Below are 16,587 nucleotides of genomic sequence, written 5' to 3'. Positions count from 1 at the left end.
TTGATAAAAAAAATTTTTAAAAATTGTATTGTTCAATACATATGCGTGCCGAACCTAAAGCACTGTATCGAACCTAAACTTCACGTGTACCCTATAGGGTTTTATTATTTTCACATATGTGTAATAATAGTGTGTGTGAGGTGGTATAATTGTCTCGGCTGTGCGGACCACTTCAGTTTGTCTTTGGCAGTTTATTCTTGTCACTGGATGGAGATGCAGAAGTAAAATGATGAAATTGCAGCACTTTTAGTTGTCAGAAAGAGGAAGGAAGCAGCAGGTTAAACTGAGAAGTTTGTATCTCAAACACAGTGAGATTGCAAAGCAGAAATTCTGCACTCCGATCACATTTTATGCATTTACAGTAACTGTGCACACTAACTATAGTGGACAGCACCATCAGATACACATCAGATCAATATGATGGACATCATTTCTTGTATATATCATTTACCTGCTGATGTGTTTGAACTTGTCTGCAGCCACAGCAAAGAGAGGAAGACACCAACCATGAGACTGAAAGGAGCACAAGCTGCAATCATCTGTCTTCTCACTTTGTCAGGTATTTTATATTTACATTTTCATATATTACAGATAACTGACTTTTGATCAACTATAAGAAAATACACAGAAATATAGAACATTTGTAGTTTAGTACTTTCTAAATATTTTAAGCTCCAGCTCTGTTTATGCAAAAGCTGAAGAGAAGATAGTTTCTGTTAAACTTTCCTCTGCCTCCATTTTGTCACATTAGCAAGAAAACACACAGACACAACACAAAGAAACAAACTGAGTTAAACAATGAAGCTACACTAAAATCACACAAAGGTCCAAGTGTCATTTTAATGATGTTGATAAACCACCTGAACGCAGTCTGTAAAACATTTCTTTAAATATTTTGAACCGTAAATTGTCTCGACCTCTCTTATAGCGAGCTTGTATCCTCAGTTACACAATGAGTACTTTAAATGTGTTGAGTTTACAACTGTGAATGCAGTCACGCTGGGACTGCTTGGTCTTATTCTTATTATCACCCGACTCAGCTGTAACCTGCTTTTAGTTAGTTTCAGCATCAGTTTTTTTTCGAGAGCACTTTTCCTGTTTGACAATTCTTCCCGCAAGTGCATCATAAATAACTGCTCAGATGCAGGTTGACCAATGTTTTAAGAAACTTTCCCATCAGCTGTAAAGTTCCACACATCAGTTTCTGCTTTTCTCATTTATTTCTCTCACTTCTCTTTTCTCACAAAAACCTTTCTCTTCAGTTCAGCCTCCTCGTGGCTCACAGGTGAAATTCCTTCGCTGCACCTTCAGAGTGTGTGTCCTCCTGCCTCAGCTCACATACAGATTAACTGCAGAGAGCGTGGACACACCTTTAAAAGCAGAAGAATTCATTGTTTTGTTTCTGATGTGTTTCAGCAGTTCAGGGTGAGGATGGTTGGTCAGTGACTTACACCTCTACTCAGATTTGTGCCTTAAAAGGATCAACAGTGGACATACGCTGCACCTACACGTACCCATCCAGAGTGAATGGGAAAGTGACTGTAGTTGAAAAAGCTGTGTGGTTTACTAAAATGAAAGGTGATGAATTTGTGGATGTGAGGACAGAGGCAGAGTTTGCAGGTCGTGTTCAGTATCACTGTGATAACAAAGACTGCACTCTGAGAATCACAGACCTGAGAGAGAGCGACTCAGCTGAGTACAAGTTCAGATTTGTGACAAACCAACGAGGAGGGAAATATACTGGATCACCTGGAGTCACTCTGTCTGTCACAGGTCAGATTTTTATATTTAAATGTTTTCAAAATAAAATGTTTTGCTTAAACTTTGGGAAACTACAAGCTATGAATGTTGTGCATGTTTTATATTTTGCTGTGTATAATTTTTAGTTCTCCAGGCACAAGTGATAAAAACTTGGCCAAAATTGTATCCTACTTGGAAAAATGTGACGTGTCAGAGCAGCTGTCGTCTACCTGATCCTCTTTCCTATGTCTGGTACCAGAACGAAGTGAATATTGACAGAAAGGAGTCTTCTATTGAAAAATACTTTGATCAGACAGACAGCATTTCCTGTGCTGTAAAAGGATACGAGAAGCTTCCCTCTCCTCCAGTGTGTGAGTTTACGTCAGTCTTACACTGACAAAAGTTGTTGCTGCATCTTCATGTTTATTTTATATCTCAGTAAAGCCAATAAATCAACAATAAGTCCCAACAGCCTCCTGCTCTGTGGTGCTGCAGTCAAATCTTCCTCTAACAAATCTGTTTCATATATTTCAGGTGTTGGTGATCAAACCTGTAACACAGTGACTTACACCAGCAGAAGCATCTGTGCCCTCAAAGGTTCATCAGTGGACATTTCTTGCATCTACAGTCATACACATCCTGCTGTGTCCAAATTCTGGTTCAGTCCTGAACGTAGTCATCAGTGGCAGCATCGCTCACACCCCGAGGACCTCAGAACAGACTCCCACTATGCAGGTCGTGTTGAGGTCATTGAAACAGAGAGAGGACGCTCCACTCTGAGAATCAGAGACCTGACAGAGAGGGATTCAGCCGAGTATCACTTTAAATTCAAATCACAAAGCTTTGAATGGAAGAATAGTTTACCTGGAACAACTCTGACTGTCACAGGTACTGAAGAACACACACTGTTAGCAGGTTTTTGTTTTTGTGATCTCAGATATCAAAGGTAGACTTACATATCCACACATAAAGCCTCTCTACATGATGTCACTGCTGTGCTGTCATATTCAGCTCTGCAGGTGAAGGTGAGCAGAATAATATCAGTCCAACAGACTCAGACTGAGGCAGAGCTGAAGTGTCAAAGCAGCTGCAGTCCAGCTGGTCGTCTTTCTTACGTCTGGTTCAGGAACGGACAGAAAAACACGACACAGCAAACTTCTGCTTATACAGACTACTTTAATCCTGGAGACAACATCTCGTGTGCTTTCTCTGGATACGAGGATTACCGCTCTCCATCAGTGTGTGAGTTTTATTCACTGTGTCACCAACAACATATCACAGCTCCAAGCCAGCTACAGTTTATCACGCTGTAATGTTACATGAGTTTAAACGCCAACTTTAATAAAGAAATCTTTTATCTGCAGATCCGTCAAAGCTTCCCTCTGTGTCAGTGAGTCCCTCTGGTGAGATAGTGGAGGGCAGTTCAGTCACTCTGACCTGTCGCACACATGCTAATCCAGCAGCTAAGAACACTTTGTACAAAGGCAACCAAATCTTGCCTCTAACACCAGAAGGTATTTATAATTTCGCCTCCATCAGCTCTGAGGACAGAGGCATCTACGACTGCAAGACTGAGGATCAGCTCTCTGTGTCTTTATTCATAGATGTCCAGTGTAAGTAAACAGCAGCAGATTGATCTGTCTTGATAACAGTTTCATGTAATGTTTTCATTCTTGGTGGAAATTTTCTCACACTGAATGTAAATAATTTTTCTCGGTTTCCTCCAGATGCTCCAAAGATTCCCTCTGTGTCAGTCAGTCCCTCTGGTGAGTTAGTGGAGGGCAGTTCAGTCACTCTGACCTGTAGCAGTGATGCTAACCCAGCAGCTAACTACACCTGGTACAAGGAGGATGATAAATCAGCAAAAGCATGTGGACAGAACTTCATCATCACTGACTTCAGACCTGAACACAGTGGAAGTTATTACTGTGAAGCCCAGAACACAAGAGGACGTCGCAGCTCCACCTCCCATCATCTCACTGTTGTCACAGGTAAGTTACTGATGCACCTGATGTTGAAACTGATAATATTATTGTTTGGTTTTCACCTCACAATAAAAACTACTGTGAGGGGACTGTTGTAATTTTTCACAAATAAAATTAAACTGAAAAATTAAAAAACATCCTGGAATCCTCGATTATCCAGTTTTGGTTTTAGTTCACAGCATTAAGTCCTGATATTCTAACATTTTTAGAGAAAATTGTATTATTTAATGATCAATCACTGATTAACCCATCAAGTTCAATGTTTTTGTTTCACTTACTTCCAGGCTCATGGGAACTTCCTGTAATCCTCTCAGTCTCTGTTACTGCTCTGGTCATCATACTCCTCTTTCTCCTGCTCTGGATTAGGTGGGATGTTTTAATAACTGATTTGGATTTTAAAGGTGTTTTTTGTTCAAGTCAATCTTAAGACAATAGTCAGAAATACATTTTCTGTCAGAAATATTCAACTTTGATATGTTAGTCTCATAACCTAGTTTTTGTCAGGTTTGTGTGATTTCATGGCATCTTTAACAAAAACATGTGATGTAATCCTTCAGCGTTGCAAAATGTAATCACAATTGTTGCAACGTTTTGGGAATGAACAAAACATTGAAATGACTTCTTCTGACAGATATTAATTCTGTAGATGTACAGGTTCACACTGAGAGCACAGAAAAGACCAAAAACTAAGAGATCGTTTTATTAGTCAACTCCAGACACTTAAAGTTCTCTGAGACTTTGTTGACAATGTCATTGACAAGTTTAAAAGTTATGGTACATGGTGTGAAGCTGATCAGTTAGTACAGTTTATAAGAACATTGCTAAACAAGCAAGCAAGCAATAAGTGCTGGAAAAACATACAGCAAAGGGTTTGTGTAGCATTAAAACTTATGACTAACCATCTCAGTCCATGGATTTCACTCGTTTTGAAAATTGCAGAATAATTGTGGGCCAAAACCTTTTATACTGGCAAGAATTTTAAAAGAGAGCTGCATAGAGATATGGCCTCATATCTAATGTTGACTTCCTTTGAATGTTTATCCAGACTTTTCTGCACTTTTCTGATATATTTACATTACAACTTATGCTCATAACATCACTTTCCTGCAGGTTCGGTTGGCTGAAGACTGCTTCTGTTAGCTGTGATAATTTATCTTGTTCATAGTTTGGGAATTTATTCCACTGGACATTTGTATCATTAAAACATGAATCCATCCTGTTTGCTGAAATGTGTATTTTATTGTCTTATCAGAAGATCATTGAAACACCAATCAGAGGCTGCAGAGAGGCCAGACAACGGAGCACAGGTGACTGATGAGACTTCAGATATTCCAGTGAAAACATCCTAAAACATAATGTTCAGACTTCAGAGTCACCAATTAGCTCAACCCAGACTGATTACATCCATTGTATCAATGTTCACCCATATTATTCATCTCGTCCTTCCACATTCATGCTTTTCTGCATTAACTTATTAGCAAAATCAAGACACCTTGAGGTAGTAACAGATATTTAACTGTAAGAGGGGAGGAAGGAAGAAAGTGTTATGATATTAACGGTTTTAGTTTATTAGTTCCGTATGCAAAAAGTCAAAAAGCCCTAAAAAATGTTCATCCATGTGTTTGACAGACGGATGAAATTCAATATGCTGCTGTACAATTTAGTACAAACCGGCCAGACTTTGCTAACTCCAACTCCAGCTCAGCTCAGCGTGACAGATACCAGGAAGAGAGTGTTACATACTCCACCATGAATGTCAGAAGTGCTAGAAGGTGAGCAGCTCTTCACACAGGATAACTGCACCTCAAGTTTATTGTTTTAATACTTTGCATACAATAGTAGTATCATTTTATTGTTTACTTCACAGATCAAAACACCAAGCTGCTGTGGAGGATGCCTCTGCACTGTACAGCACCGTTAACAAACATCCCAGAGTGTGAACACAGCCTGGAGCTGCTGTGTGTTTCATCAGGCTCCTCTGTTTCTGGGGGTAATAAGTGACTTGCCATGAATATAAATCATTAACACAAACCTCCAAAAGGACCATAAAGTACAACCAGCATCTCTTAAATCTAATGTGAACAAACTTCTCATTTTATGTTTGTGTATTTTTATTTCTTCGTCATCACAGCTCATAACCGAGTACTTTGCTGTATGTATGATCAATTTTGAAATGTCTCTTTCTGTTGCTTTATCTCACCAGTAGTTCGTAGGAACAAAGATGTTATTTCCCACACTAACTGTATCACAGTTTAGGTTAACTGTTGTTTAAATATCTTGTTTAAAGTTCAAAGAGACAGATTAGTGATCTCTGGTGCCACCTTCTGACAAAAATACTTTGTGCTCAACAAAAAAGGTAAAGTTGTAGCTGTCTCAGTTTTTCCAGATAATAAAGAAATGGTAATTTATTTAATTGGTACTTTATTGCCCAACCTGTCCTCTATTTATAAAATTTCTGTTTACAGTAATGTTGGCAAAAAATTGCTTTTTTTATGAACCCATTGTAAAGGCTTTATTTTTTATGGTCAGGAATTTTTTTCTATTATTTAATATTTTATATATTATTTAATAACTACTTAGTTGTAGTATGAATAGTAATGAAGTGGTATTTATCAATAAGGAAAAAAGAGGGCATGTCATGATGTGCATGACTAGTTGTTGCAGTTCATGTGGAAGCCAGAGGGGGGAGGTGTTATGCAAATAATAAAAGTTACGGCAGAAACCTGAGAACACGGGGTCACGTCTGCTCCATAAAGCCATATTGTAACATCAGTAAAGAGTGACTTGCACTTTTGGCCCATGTGTAATAAACCAAATGCTGGGGTTGTTGATTTTGCACTTTAGGGAAACACACAAGCAAATGACCAACGACTCTCAGAATCGCTGCTTCCAACAGGTTTTACTGGCAGCAAGGACTGAACCATGCAAATTCTTTGCCTCCTGAGTTACACAATCAGAGTTGGAATATCCCAGTGCATGTGTATGCACAATGGACACTACATGGTCTTGTTTTTATTAGCCCTAAATGCAGCAGTGACCTGTTTTCAATAAGTTACAGGGTCGGTTTCCTTTTCATCAAGTCTTCTTACAAGTACGTCAGAATTATCTCCTCTCATGCAGACATACGTTGAGCAATGGTTTAATACAATTTTCCACAAACCATAAAGGGAAGCTGGATTTAAACTGAACATAGTCGTGTTGGATGCAAGTTAAGGAAATACAAGTATTAAGTGTGACTGTGGAGGACATCTCCATCAATGTTCACAACTACCAAAGTGAATGACTACAGGCATTTCTCTCAGTCACCTGATTGTTTGGTGCAGAGATGTCAAACCAACCAAAAGTAAGCACAAAGCCCTTCACACCAGCTTCTTTTTCTCTCCTATTTGGATAGCTTCCCCAGCAGCATAGGCTCCTTGATGGAAATATTTTTGGCATTAGCAGCTGCTCTTTCAGAGGATGGAGGATGTGGTGGAGCTGTAGCTGTAGCATGAAGAAACCATGACACAATTTGTTGGTCTACCTGCAGAACAAGATCTACAGTCTCACCCAGAGTCTTGGGCGCCTCACGTAGTGCCATCTCATCTTGGATGTAATCGGCCAACCTCTCCATAAAAAATGACCGGGGCGCCGTATCTCCCCAGGTCAATTTTGTAGCAGGATCACAGAACTCTGAGATAAAGTGGCACATGGACTGATTACCCTGATGTAAATGAAGTAACTTTGACTCCACCTATACTTCCTGAAAAGGGGGATCAAAGCTTTTCTTTAACTCCTCCACAAACAAGGCTTAATTATTGCAGGCATGAAACCTGCCATCGTAAAGGGCTGTTGTCCACTCCTGGGCACGGCCAGACAAAAGGGAGGTTAACTGTTGGGTTTAAGTCAACCCTGCTGGTAAACAGAAGCTGTTACTGAAAGCAACCACACAGACACTAGTGTACTTTTTACTTGCTAGGGGAGCGTTGGAGAGCAGTGTTGTCACTCGCCTGTCCAAGCAACTCGAACTCCTCTGCGTCCACCTCACTCTTTTATTAACAACAGAGGTTACACATAATTCAGTTAACCATGTGACAGTTTTATACGCCTGTCTGTGTGTTTGTGTTTCCAGCTATACATACATAGACATACGACCTTTCAATGAACTTAAACTGTGTGTATGAGGTATGCAGAAAAGCAGAAGTAAGCGTCAGGAATTTGCAATGGGTCATGTCTCAAATGCACATTTAAATGTATGAAGTCTTGCACTTGAACAGTCTGGTTTCTAAATCTATAATGGAAATTATAACATCAAGGCTGCTTCTAACCTAAGAAAGTTCAATTGCAGAAATCAGTAAATGCCTTTTTATTTTTTATAAGTCATATATATAAAGCATTCATGTTAAATATTGTACTCTGAATTACAACTATAATTTATCTGCAGACAATACTGCTTGCCATAGCCATTACTGGGCTCTCCCGGGCGCCAGTGTGTATAGCGGAAATGGCTCCCATCATTCCACAACCAAACATTTTCCTAGAAGACAGAAGTTGATAGCATTATTTCAGGCAGGCCAAAAGATTTTGCCTAACCAAAGTCTTGTGAAACAGAAAAAAAAATGTAACGATTGAATAAAAATACCCCAGATGCATCAGTTCCTCCAATCCAAGTAGTTTTGAAGCCATGAGGCTTCTGAATCAGAAGGCACTCGCTGCTGCTGTGCGCAGATGCAAGGTGGCCCCCCATGGACAAGCTGTTTCTCTTCACTTGCAAGAGACAGAGAGAGCAAATGTGTTTTAAGATATTTTTCTCAAGTACTGAAGGCAATACAATTAGAAGGAACTTACCTCACCGTGAGCTCAACTCATGGCTCTTGGAATATAGACAAAGCAGCGACGATAGAACCAAGTCCAACCACGAGGACAACTAGAGGACATGTTGACCTGGTAACTACTTCCTGGGGAAAAATAGTTTTATACGTGACTCCAGCTGATATTTATTCTACATTATTTTAGATAATGACAAATACAATGAAAGAAGAAAACAGGGCACTTTTACTCCTTCACAGTTATAAAGTGTAATTATATGTATGCAAGTGTAATTATTTTCATAATTATTAATCATATAATTCTAGTTATTACAGTAATACCTAATCTGTTTAAACCCCTATTTTGAATAAAGTTTAGAAAGTCCTTTTACAAACAATCAAAATCAAAATCATATTAACTTATTAACACCTTATAAAGCTTTCTTGTAAAAGTTACGGTGTTAAAGAGAAACTCTGTTGAAGGAGAATAAAACACATACAAAAATGTATTGCCACCCCTTGATGCCATCATTGTGACTGAAAATATTGTTGCTTTTATATATAAATTGGCAAATGAAAGTTCATCATGTTCAACTAATTCCCTGTTCTTCACCTTTTGGAGCCATCATCTAAACATAACCTTGACTTCCTCTTCTGCAATCTTTCACTACAATCTCTCAGGGTTCAAAACTTCCCTGGATGTCAGCCACGGCATGTACCTGGGCAGGAAGCTGAGGTTGTAGTGTAATTTGTACAGCATCGCCTGTGATATGGCCTGAGGATATGGAAGCAAACCAAGTGGGCCCTCCGCTGCACATTGGAACAAAATTGTTGCTCTGCTGAGTGGAGGAGGTCTCTGGTCCCACAGCACACTGAAGGTCAAAGGGTTTGATTATCATACCTCAAGTGCATGTCTAACAAAATATCATAATAACGTTATCTACCAGAAGCATCTTGGCACAGTGATTTGCACTACTGCCTTATATACCTGTGGGATAAAAAACGATCAAGAGCAAATCATAGGTTCTGATATGCTTTTCTTGGCAAACTGTACGGTGAAGAAAATAGATCTCCTTAGGAAAAGATTTGTTTTTCTACATAGCTCTGTCAGTTTTGGCCGGCGGTCATAGGTTCTTTCCAATAATATGACACGAGACGGGAATAAAATATATCCATGGACTGGCACTTTATTAAAGGAGGCACACTAACAACAACTTTTAAAACAAAATGTCTTCCTTTTATACTCTACCTATTCAGGTGAGCATCCGGACTAGCCCAAGTATAGGGGTTAACTAATCAAAATGAAAACATAACCCTCCACAGAAACAAACATACAATAACATTAAAGCACATAACAAACATGTACATATTTCCAACACGTACTATAAACAAACCAATAACATAAGCTTCAACCATTTCTCTCTAAATTAAAACCCTCTTTAACCACAATCCCTAACTTGGCACACTGGTCTGCTCCAGGAGCTCTTAGGCAGGTGATTGAGCTGCTTTCACTCTTTTGCTCCAAATCCTGCAAGAAGCAACCAGGACAGGTGAGTACTTTTACAAATTCTCATTTCACATATATTTAGGTTACTGACAAATGATTAACTGTAAGCAGCTCTAACTTGGGCTCTTTTCTGACACAGGGATGGCCAGTCCCCCTGTCTCTTCACTAGTGATGGTGAGATGAAGCCTCGTGATGAACTGAAGCTTTCCATCCAACTGATCGACTAATGGTTCTGAGCATTGTGATGATTCGTTTGCTCTATTGCGCCATCAAGTGGACAATTCCAAGGAAACAGGCTCTTTGATTATAATGATGTGACGTGTAAACCTCTAAACTGAATAAATAAATTGTTTTCATGGTTATTTATCCTGAATATTGTCTCAGTATGTCTGATTCAAAATAGAAAGTGGAAACTATCAAGACAGAGTTTTGGTATGATTGTGTTACTGTGTAATCATGCTTATGCACATCTGGATAATGACACAAACTAGTGTGTGGCGCTTCACTTTTTGATAAACTAAAAGACAGAAATCAGATTATAGCATCTGTAGTGTTGTTTATTTATGTTATGTTACTTATCATTTGTGATATTTATTACTGTGTGCATGGCTACTTTAATAGGAGAGATGAAATGAAAAAATCTCTTCCTTGCTGGTTCCATTGATGAAGAAATGCTCAAGTAACTATGTAGCACGTACATAATCCAATTCCACAACACAGTGTGATGGGGAAATCAGCTGTGTTTTGCTGTCCATTTTATTTCGAATCTGGTGCGAACCGGTGAGCCAGTTCCTGAATCAGTCACGTGGTACGGGCTGCCCGCGAGGCCTCGAACGTCACTGCATACGTAATCAAAGCAAGCCTCGATACGCACTTCACAAAAACTCCCCCGAGATTACCCGACACACAGGATACATCACTACTCTTCACTTTTACAAGCTGTCAATTTAATCCTACGTCAAGTGAACCTAATAAAGAATTCATAAGAACTAATGTGTTTTCTTTATACTATTTTAAATTCTCAATCCATCAATTAATTACTAACAGTGCCAACAAGGTAATGGAACGCCTGGTTTCCATTACAAGCTCCCAATCAGTAGCCACAAAACTTTATTTACATTGACAAGAAGTCACTGTGCTGTGTGGGAGGCTTGACTTTTGACTCTTACAAATTTGCCAAACTAACAAATATTACAACTAAGCATATTTTTTCTTTATGTAGGGCCCTGCTAATGTTTAGGTAAAAGACATATTTTTAGCCACTGTATATCACCGCAGTGGATTGTAAATCAAACAATATGTGACTGAAGTGCAGACTTTCAACTTTAACTAAAGGGGTTTTACATACATTTTGCATGACCTATTTAACAATCAGAACCATTTTTATACACAGTTCACCATTTTCAAAAGTTCTAATTTGATGGGACAGTTGACTGGTAAGCATGGCGAGATGAGGCCTACTCCCTTATTCTTTCATGACAAATGAACTAGACATAATATCGGAAGTTGATTCAACTGTTACTTGTTACTTCAGTTTCATTGTTATTTTAATTGGGAGAATATCATAAATATGAAAACTAAATTTTAAGTCTGTCTTATAAATGAATAAATAAAACTATCAAGTAAAAAGGGGAACTGTTGTGTACATAAAAGCAATGATGAAATTAATTTTCCTTTGTCAAACAAAACAGAAGTTACAAAACTGTTAGGTGAGGCTGTGTGCAGGCAGGAATAGGACCCAAGGTGCAGACTCCGGAGACAGACGTGAACTCAAAAAGGCTTTAATTTGGTACTCAAAAATATAACATAACTGGAAAAAACTCTAAACAAACTTAAACTGGAGGAAGGACAGAACACACAGCTAGGAAACCGGTAGATCGCGACCCAGACACCAAGAAACACAGGGCTTAAATACACAGAGGGAGCAATCAGGGAATGGGTAACAGGAGGGAAACACAGCTGGGGCAAATCAGGCCTAACGAGACAAGGGGAAGCAAAACCAGACACATTAACATCAGACATGGACTTTCAAAGTAAAACAGGAAACATAACACAGACTCACGGGCAGGCACTATAACAAAGGGAACAGAGACGTGGGAACAGGGCAGACACAAACACTGACTGAACACGGGGATATAGGAACTTAAGATACACATAGACGCAAACTAGACAAGGGGATGCAGGTGATAGGGGAGACAGAGCAACTAAAGAAGACAGAGACCTCAGCCATAAGACAGAACTCAAAGAAACCAAAAACTAGAAAGTATACATAATATTATAAACTCAAAAACCCTGGGTCGACGACCCAGGCATCCTAAAAAAACACCATATTGTCTAGACAGAAATTGTACAACCCCAGTTCCAAAGAAGTTTCAATGCTGAATAAAATATGAGTAAATAAATAAATAAGAAAATGAAAGAACTCATTGATTTTTAAAACTGACAAGCCCAGATTTTATCCATAACTGAGCACAGAAAACATACAAACATGGGGCCAAATCTGATTTAAAATTTTGCGGTCCGACAAATTCAAATTGTTTTTGGAAAACAATAGAAGATGTCAAGGAAGTTATGTTTCATTCCATCCAATGCCACTAGATTGCTCCGGGTTAAAGAGATCAGTGATGCCTTGAGTTGTACAGTACATCATGGTACCCCTTTTGTAACAGGTTCAACACAGACAGCCAAACAAACATTTGCGCTCACATCCATCCCTATGGCCAATTTAGATTTATCCTAACACGGATGTCTTTGAACTGTGGAAAGAAGCCATGGTACCCAGAATGAGCACAGATAAAGGAAGAACATGCCAAATCCACACAGAAATGCCCCAGTTATATGCTGGATTCTTCCTGCTGTGAGGCAACAATGCTAACCACCAACACAATACTGTACTGTGCAGCTATAAACACCATGCAATTCTGTTCTTAAAAATTTATTCAGATCAAAGTATTGATAAAAAATATCTATTTCTTACTCAAAAATGTAACCAATTAAATTATGACATCCTTCTTTCAACATGACTTGCGTCACTACTAAACCAGTCATTCTCTGATAACCCTCAAGTGAATTACTTAGGAACCAAAATATGCAATTTTCTGTTTTTTTAAGCAGTTTCACCCAGTTTAGGGAAATGGTTCCTGCTTCTCATTATCAGCAACATCAAAAATTGTTATTTCAAATTACACATTCATTTTTAACATCAGGGGTTTTTAGTTTTGTTCTGTCCCCATCCAATTGGACAGGTATGACCGTATGTTGATGTTGCATTGGATGGCCAAAACAAGTTTCTGGACTAATGCAATGTAAAAAAAGAGAGAACAAAACATGCACCTCTCGAGAGAAAATATAGATGTCATGTTTTCCATACGGAGAAAGGAGATTTGGGAGATGGAGTCCAATGTCTCTGAAATCCAGGGGGTTGCCCTGCTCTACTTCTTGAAGAACAAGTAATACAGACTTTTACAAATGTATTGTATTTATTTAGTGATCTGGATTAACCCCAGCATTTTCTATAACAGAAACTGCTTCCCAAGGCCTTCCTGGAGGTCTTTCAAGCGACTAACCCCTTTTATTCTGGGCTTTCTCCACAGGTCCTAGCCATTATAGACACCACAGCCAGCTCACTGGGGGCTGCACAGGCATTAGGGCAGAAGAAGTGCCAAAAACAGCAGGTGCAGGGTCAAGTACCAAGGTCCCTATCACTAAATGTTATCTGTAGATGGGCCGCCTTTGATTAACCCTTTGTTTTGCCTTATCACAACAGGTCATAACATGGTAAAAAAGTTGCACATTAATCCTAATTATTAAATCTTAAAACAAGGAGTATGTATAAATACTCCAGTGTAGGTTTTTAGTGTGTGTGTGTGTGTGTGTGTATACATGATTATTTAATTCTTAGGTGATTTCCTTGTAATGTATTCATCACTTCTGACTGTAGACAGGTTTTGGTTTCTGTATGAGAGCAAAACATCTGATGATGCTTACTGCAGATATGTGGCATACATATCATCCAGAAAATCCACAACAGGTGGTGAGAGGAAATTCCCCCCACAGACATTGATAGCTCATGCAAAATAAGGGAGGAACAAACCTATAAAAGCCACCATGACAGCCTTGTATCTAAATCATTACTCTTGAAAATGATATGGCAACACGTGGCACTTGGTTGTTTAGGGAGAAATGGAAGTTTATTGCACTGTAAATGATTATCTGGAGGAAAATACAATGTAGTAGTAATATATCAGGAGAATGGGAGAGTCAAACATTGCTGTTATTGCTGGTTTTGGTAAAGGTCATGAAAGATGTGAAGGAGTAATTTGATATTTAAAGTAGTTAATTGAAATCCCACTTTCACTTAAGTACAGTGGCAGTGGATGTATGCAATGAGCTTTAACCTGCAGGTGATCATCTTCACTGACCACACCATCTGTGACGGAGGGCTCATCTCTCCCGGCATCCCGCAAGGAAACAATCTTTTATATGTATATATTTTAGAACACCAAGTTATTTGCTCTTCTTAAAACAAATTAAAACAAATGTCACTGTTCAAAAACATACAGATTTCACTATACACTGTGCAGACAGTGTGGACCCTCGGAACTTTGTGTTTGTGGGATATTGTCACAATGCTTGAAACGGACTCACGCGCAGACCAGGAATCCTTGGCAAAAGAGAAAGTGCGTTTATTTACAGTGAGACACCAGGTGAGAGGGTCCAGGGATTAATCTAGAGGGGTCTAGATGGGGTGGACAGAGGATGAAGCTGTCCCGCAGGCGGTTGATGAGAAGGTTTATTTCGGGCGCAGACAGTACAGGCGGAGACGTACTCCTGCACGTCTCGGGTTAGAGATGGCCACCAAAAGTACCGTTGGAGGAACTTAATTGTGCGCTGAACTCCAGGGTGACAAGTGAAGCAAGCTGTTTGGGCCCAATGCAGAACCTGGGATCGGAAAGACTGAGGAACAAACAGCCGATGCAGCGGCCCTCCTCCCAGGTCAGGCTCTGTCTCCTGTGCATTCCGAATTATTTCCTCAATCTCCCAGGCAATGGCGCCCACAGTGCAGGTAGCAGGAAGAATGGGAGCAGGAACTGTCCTTTTGTCCAAGGCCGAGAATTGGCGGGACAGGGCGTCAGCTTTGACATTCCGGGATCCGGGTCTGTAGGTGATAGTAAAATGAAAACGAGTGAAAAACAGGGCCCACCTTGCTTGTCGGGTGTTGAATCTTTTGGCAGATTGCAGGTAGGCCAGGTTTTTGTGGTCGGTCCAAACGACGAAGGGTTGAGTCGTGCCCTCCAAGCAGTGCCGCCACTCCTTCAAAGTGAGTTTTATCGCCAGCAGCTCTCGGTCCCCGACATCGTAGTTTTGTTCTGCTGGGGACAGATGGCGGGAGAAGAAAGCACACGGATGGAGTTTACCTGTCTGTTGCTGTGACGACACGGCCCCCACGCCTGAGTAGGAGGCATTGACCTCGACCAGGAACGGTAATGTGAGGTCAGGCTCGACCAGGACGGGTGCCAAAGAGAACAGGCTCTTAAGTTCTTGAAAAGCGGACTGGGCAGCGTCATTCCACTGAAAAGGAACTTTTGGAGAGGATAATTGAGTGAGAGGCAAGGCAACTCGACTGAAGTCCCGAATAAACCTCCTGTAAAAGTTTGCAAACCCAAGGAACCGCTGCAACAGGAGTCGACTCGGAGGCTTTGGCCACTCCATAACAGCTTTTACCTTAGCAGGGTCCGGACGGAGGTTTCCTCGGTCGATTATGAAACCCTAGAAAGGCGACTGCGGACACGTGGAATTCACAAAGTCAATTCTCTAGGAGGCATTGTAGAACCTGCCTGATGTGGGTTTTGTGTTCTGACTGGGACCTTGAAAAAAATCAGAATGTCGTCTTAAGTAGACGAAACAAAGCGGTTAATAAAATCCCAAAGCACATCATTAACTAACGCCTGATAAACTGCTGGGGTGTTGGTTAAGCCGAAGGGCATAACCAAGTACTCGAAATGCCCCAGGTGGGCGTTTTCCACTCCTCACCTTCGCGAAAGTGGACCAGATGGTAAGCGTTTCTCAAATCCAACTTGCTGAAAATAGTTACTCCTTGAAGGAGTTCAAAGGCGAAGGTGAGAAGGGGTAGTGGGTATTTGTTCTTGATGGTGTTTTTATTCAGCCCACAGTAATCAATGCACGATGGGAGTGTTTTATCTTTTTTTTTTCCACAAAGAAAAACCCTGCGCCACTCGAGAGGAGGAAGTGCGAATGATGCCGGCAGAAAGGGATTCAGAGATGTATTTCTCAATAGCCTTTCTCTCAGGGAGGAAGAGGCTATAGAGATGATTGGTTGGCAATGGAGTGCCGGGGAGCAGTTCAATAGCACAGCTGTAAGGACGGTGCAGAGGGAGTGACTGTGCACGGTTTTTCCAAAAACCCCTCAGTAAGGTCATGATAAACCGAGGGAACGTTGGCTAAGTCGAAAGACGCTGGCAGCTCCGATGGAGAGGCCACCCGGCTGGAAGTCGAGGCAGCTTTTAGGCAAGTCATGTGGCACTCCTCCCCCCACCCAGTGATGCAT

The 16,587-nt window shown here is 40.3% G+C and overlaps 1 protein-coding gene across 1 annotated transcript; it reads left to right on the top strand.

The window, feature by feature from the left end:
- Positions 1 to 330: 330 nt before the first annotated feature.
- LOC113018992 (titin-like) lies at positions 331 to 6,133 on the top strand. The gene is made up of 11 exons (XM_026162466.1): positions 331 to 559; positions 1,417 to 1,773; positions 1,887 to 2,111; positions 2,275 to 2,628; positions 2,752 to 2,982; positions 3,105 to 3,353; positions 3,468 to 3,731; positions 4,010 to 4,091; positions 4,978 to 5,032; positions 5,355 to 5,497; positions 5,593 to 6,133. Exons 1-11 carry the CDS (start codon positions 418 to 420, stop codon positions 5,663 to 5,665), a joined length of 2,175 nt encoding a protein of 724 aa, XP_026018251.1. The 5' UTR covers positions 331 to 417; the 3' UTR covers positions 5,666 to 6,133.
- Positions 6,134 to 16,587: the final 10,454 nt, after the last annotated feature.

The sequence above is a fragment of the Astatotilapia calliptera genome, chromosome 3 (genome assembly GCF_900246225.1).
Source record: "Astatotilapia calliptera chromosome 3, fAstCal1.2, whole genome shotgun sequence".
Classification (NCBI taxonomy): domain Eukaryota; kingdom Metazoa; phylum Chordata; class Actinopteri; order Cichliformes; family Cichlidae; genus Astatotilapia; species Astatotilapia calliptera.
Note: the sequence above shows the minus strand (reverse complement) of the source record. Positions and strands in the feature narration are given on the sequence as shown.

Bases quoted from the DNA above. Each gene is read 5' to 3' on its own strand.
- LOC113018992 (XM_026162466.1), top strand. From the start codon at position 418: ATGATGGACATCATTTCTTGTATATATCATTTACCTGCTGATGTGTTT. The intron at 4,092-4,977 runs GTGGGATGTTTT...TTGTCTTATCAG, and splicing joins TTTCTCCTGCTCTGGATTAG to AAGATCATTGAAACACCAAT. The intron at 5,498-5,592 runs GTGAGCAGCTCT...TTTACTTCACAG, and splicing joins AATGTCAGAAGTGCTAGAAG to ATCAAAACACCAAGCTGCTG.